General features: G+C 38.8%; 1 protein-coding gene across 1 annotated transcript in view; it reads left to right on the forward strand.

Annotated features, from left to right (window-relative positions):
• LOC127629271 (collagen alpha-1(I) chain-like) overlaps positions 1-4,735 on the forward strand; it is a 45,329-nt gene extending 40,594 nt beyond the window's left edge. The window contains exons 54-60 of the mRNA XM_052106430.1: positions 1,024-1,077; positions 1,185-1,247; positions 1,403-1,568; positions 1,670-1,776; positions 1,863-1,940; positions 2,033-2,215; positions 2,315-4,735. Of these exons, the coding sequence (XP_051962390.1) occupies positions 1,024-1,077; positions 1,185-1,247; positions 1,403-1,568; positions 1,670-1,776; positions 1,863-1,940; positions 2,033-2,215; positions 2,315-2,470 (807 nt within the window). The 3' untranslated portion in view covers positions 2,471-4,735. The remainder of the gene's footprint in view (positions 1-1,023; positions 1,078-1,184; positions 1,248-1,402; positions 1,569-1,669; positions 1,777-1,862; positions 1,941-2,032; positions 2,216-2,314) is intronic.
• The last annotated feature ends 679 nt before the right edge of the window (positions 4,736-5,414 follow it).

Raw genomic sequence — 5,414 nt, forward strand, 5'->3', positions numbered from 1 at the left:
CAAATACAGGAACTAAGTTTAGACTTTGCACTCAGATAAGACGTTGTGACAGGGCGGAGGGCGGGGCCGGGTCGTGATGCTGCATACCCGGCCCCTAATCAGGCTAATCAAGCCTCAGAGAGGGATAAAGACCAACTGGAAGCTGCAGTGCGAGAGAGGGAGAGATTTACTGGCAGCTGTCCAACACCTTTGTGTGTTTGTCTTTTTGTTTAAGTTCCTTATTAAAATATTATTTATATTGTCAAGCCAGTTCTCTGATGTGCTGTTGCATGGTCCCCGATCACTCCTCCACAATCTCTGGCATACGACAGCCGCTCCTCCCTGGGCGGAGCGGAGTCAAACCTCCGACCCCCAGCGGACAGAACGCCCCTCTGTGTTCCCAGCTACCCAAGGGGACACTCCTCCGCCCCTACTCCTACCGCACCAGACGGTCGGGGAGTCCCTTCCCTCCTCCCCCTCATGGACGCCGGACTTCTCTCGACTCCTCCGTGTTTCTGGGGGACGTCCAGTCCCCACTCGCCCCGCGGATGGCGGCCGTTCCCCGCGTCCGGCCGGTCGGGCTACTCCGGCGGATGGCAGTGGCGCTCCCCTGGGTGGATGGCAGTGTCGAGGACTCTACGACGAGCATCAGAGAACCGGCTTGACAATATAAATAATATTTTAATAAGGAACTTAAACAAAAAGACAAACACACAAAGGTGTCGGACAGCTGCCCATAAATCTCTCTCTCTCGCACTGCAGTCTCCAGTCGGCCTTTATCCCTCTCTGAGGCTTGATTAGCCTGATTAGGGGCAGGGTGTGCAGCATCACGACAAATTGCACTTTACGCCAATTCATTAACATACAATACACCCACAAATAGTGCAAACACTCCCAGTCACTTGCGATTTGTGGCAGCATGAAAATTGTACTTAGAATTAGCGCTCCCACAAAAATTGGATAAGGCGTCGCACATGGTCATAGCGCTGCACTTTGCACACTTATGAAAATAGAGCCCCATACCTGTTAACTTTTTATCTTTAGGGTTTAAAAGGAAATCCAGGACTTTCTGGTCCAAAAGGAGAGAGAGGACCTACTGTGAGTTTGACAGTACTCAAGATACATTATTCTCTATTGAATAGGATTTTACAAAATATTCAGCAAAATGCCTGTTTTAGTAACTATAACTAAATGTGCCATTTTAGGGCCCACCAGGTTTTCCAGGTCCTCCAGGATTATCTGTGAACCTAACACTGACTCAGCTAAATGTAAGTTGGTGATAATTGATCAAGATGTGCTTGCTCCAAAGCCATTCATTGTATTCCATGCATAATAACACCATGTTTATTCTGATAGGTAGAAAGTAGGACTTTTATCCCACTGTCCAGTTGTCAAATGGCAAAATGCTTTTCTCACACCTCAGGACCTGATGTACCAGTCTGACAAGCCCAACTATACACTTATTCTGATGCTGCTTGACTCCCTTCAGCAAGACCTGCGACTCTTCATAGATCCACCAGATGGCTCTAAGGAGCATCCAGCGACCACATGCTTGGAGTTAATGCTCTGTTATCCCAACTTTTCTAATGGTCAGAATCATTCGCATGGGTGTTATCGTCTTAAGTATACCAGTCTGTGCATAGTGATTAAAGAAACTTTTTGTTAATGGTTTTTCATTGGTTTGTCTCAGGAATGTATTACATCGACCCAAATCAGGGCAGTTCAGCTGATGCTTTACTAGTATATTGCAACTTTAGTTCAGGTGGCCAAACATGCTTGCCACCCCTGCAGCCACAAGTAAGCAGACATTTCCTTAGCATACATGTTTTTGTATAGGCCTATTATCAATATTAGGCTGTTAATGAGAGACCTCTTTGCTTCAGATGCCGATGAGATCCTGGCTCAAAGACTCCAGGCCAGATTCATTTACTTGGTTGAGCTCTAAAGATGGTGGCTTTCAGGTATGTTACTTAAGAATAAACAACCCAAATAAGCTCTAACTATAATGTATGGGTGGTTGGATGTTGTATATTTGGTCATTATTTCTTTATAGTTTGATTACACAGGAACCAGTGTGGTACAGATGAGATTCCTACGATTAAACAGTAAGACTGCTAGGCAAAACATCATATATTCATGCCAGCCAAACAGCCATCAAGGTACAAGTGTGAGAGAGATTAAGTTCCTTGCAGACTCGAGACAAAAGAGTTTTTTGGGAACATTACGAGATTGTGAGGTAAAGACAATCTCTTAAACTTCAGGCCGACTTAAATGTGAATTGTAATGTATTGCATTGCTGTTTATTTGAATGTATTATGTTGCCTTTATGTTGCAGCCTACAGGTGTGCTGGATGTGGGGCCTCAGGAGTCTGTGTTCCAGTTTGAGAGTGAAGAACTGGAGCTTTTACCAATCAGAGATGTGGCTTTATTTGGCCACAGTGACGTGACAGAAAATTTTACATTTACTATAGGACACATCTGCTTCAGCTAGACAAACACTCTCATTTGGGGACTTGCTGGACTGCTCTGTAGAACTCTCACTGAGAAAAGCAGAGTAAAGAATTAAAAACAAAAGGAGAAAGGCCGTTCTGCAAGATCAGGCAGGACCTTTTCTCCTCTCCATTTGCTGTAGGAATGGATATTCCATATGAAGTCTTTATTTCATCTTAAGTTTGTTAAATTAACTGATTTGTTGTCCAGTGGCAACAGCAATTTGGTGCACAGTTTCTTGTAAGGAGTTGTTGTATATTGTTTACAATGCTTGTTTCTGTTAAGTAGTTTATTTATATGATGTCAGTTTTAAATGTTACATAGAATGCAATTCACATTTTTATAAAAAACATACTTTCCTCAAATCCCCTTATTTCAGGTTTTGTTGCAGCTTCTGAAAATGAGTACTGTGATCTCTGTTGCACTCACTATTAATGTTAAACAGATAGTTCAACCAAAAATGACAGATTCTCTCATTTACTCACTCTCATGCATCCCAGATGTGTATTACTTTTTTTCTTTTTTTTTTTTAAGAGTATCTCAGATCTTTAGGTCAAGACAATGCAAGTGAATGGTGACCAGACCTTTCAAGCTACAAAAATCAAATAAAGGCAGCATAAAATAAACCCATATGACTCCTGTTGTTTAATATGTCTTCTGAAGCAATGCAATCACTTTGGGTATGAAAAAGATCAATATTTAAATCCTTTTTTACTATAAATCTCCACTTTCTGTATGTGAATGTGGAGATTTATAGTAAAAAAGGACTTAACCCTTTAAGCTTGTATGGGCCTAACGGTGTTTGAAACCTTAGAAGCTCTACTTTACAACGCATGTACTGTAGGCTTTATGACCTAAACTGAACAGGTGCTTTGAAATTTCAGGCAAATCAACTGTTCTGAAAATGTATGAAAAATGTTGCACTGTACATGTTAATGTAATTAGTAAAAACATCAAACTCTTAATATAGCCATGTGTCATATATTGTTGGAAAGCTCTCAAAGAGTAGAAGACAAAAATATAGCAAGTTATGGCTAAGTATGTCTTTGACATTTATGTTGGTGTTGCTTATATGCCATGTTTTCACTTATAACTTCACACACAAAAAAAACCACAGAACATAAAATATCACATACGGTTACTTGGAGGCAATTATCTTTCAAACTACCCCACACACTAAGTAATCTGATGATCATTAGATAATCGACACAAAGCACAATGTTACATATGGCCACCAGGAGATGGAGCCAAGTGCACAACGGACTCGATGGTGACTCATTGAGTCAAATGGCACTTGTGTGAAATCTCATAACCAAAATCATGTCTCCGCTATGCAAACCTTTATTCATTGTACTTTATTCTTTGGACACTTGGAGACAATTTTGTACACTAGGATATTTTATTTTTGTAATGCTAAAACTTTTGATTGCTTTGTCGTATCAAAACTAATTTTTACTCAGTTACAGTTGACATGATTAGAAACAAAACAAAAGCAGTTTTTCAGAGCCACCTTATGTAAAATAAGAGAGAGAGAGAAAAAATTTAGGTCATGTTTTTTGTGATTGTTCAGCAGTCTCTGAATTTATCATATCTATATAATTAAAAAATATATATATATTTACAATTATACCAAACACTTGTTCCTCCTTCCCACTTGATCTCCTTGCCACTGAAACAAGAAATCTTTAAAAACACCTTCAGCACTTAAAGGGTTAAATATTGACCTGTTTCTCACCCACACCCATCATATCACTTCTTGAGACAGATTTTACAACTGCAGTTACGTTTATGGATTACTTTTATACTGCCTTTGAGATTTTTGAAGCTTCTGATCACCATTCACTTACATTGTATGGACCTTCAGAGCTGAGATATTCTTCTAAAAATCTTAATTTGTGTTATGTAGAAGAAAAGTCATACATCTGGGATGGCATGAGGTGTAAATGATAAGAGATTTTCCCTTTAATAAACAATGTGCCTCACATTTAACTGCTTAGAAACACAGACTTATAAAATAATTCCACACTATATTTAGAATATACAATTATTAGTAGGTAAAAAGCATAGTTTGGTCAGTTGCTGAGGAAACATTGTTTATAATGCACCTCATGTAATGTAAAATAATGAATTGTTGACTGTTTTGAATAATGCAGAGTCCATTTTTATTTTTATTTTTTTGCAGTACTATACCGTGTTCCTATGCAGGAAACATGTAAACAATTGCACAGACTACATAGTGCTCCTGTGACTTAAAAAAATAAATGCACTTTGGCACCATAACATAGCCCAGTTTCTTACTGATGATGACACTCTTTATTGAAATGTGTAGGCCTACATTGAAACTAAAATGACATTTTCATTGATGCAACTCCCTTTAAGTATGAAGAGTGAAGCAAGCTACTTTGTCATTTAACAACTTTTATGCTTTCTCTTCTGTTTTGTTTAAATGTACCTTTCTTATGGTCTATTTTTAATTAAATACTAAAAATCTGTTTGAAGTTTAATGATTATTTAATTAATTTGTCCATATTATTATGTAGAAACTAACGAGATGATTTCAAAATAGGGAAACTATCAACAATCTAGGTGACTGAGATTAAACTGGACTGAAGCATTTAAACCTACTGATTTATACATAGCGCATTTGTGGGGTTAGACAGTAGTCACCCAAAAATGAAAATTATGCCATCATTTACTCACCCTCATGTTACTCCAAACCCATATATCTTTCTTCTGTGGAACACAAAAAAGAGATGTTAAGCAGAGACAGTCTCTGACAGTAAGTGAATAGTGACTGAGGTTCTCAGTCTTAAACATTCTGCCTAACATCATGTTTTGTGTTCCACTGAGGAAGGACAGTCAGATTAGTGAGTAAATTATTAGAACATTTTCATTTTTGGGTGAACTGCCCCTTTAAGTCACCACTCACCGCCTCCCTCCCTACA

This window comes from Xyrauchen texanus, chromosome 3 (assembly GCF_025860055.1).
Source record: "Xyrauchen texanus isolate HMW12.3.18 chromosome 3, RBS_HiC_50CHRs, whole genome shotgun sequence".
Classification (NCBI taxonomy): Eukaryota; Metazoa; Chordata; class Actinopteri; order Cypriniformes; family Catostomidae; genus Xyrauchen; species Xyrauchen texanus.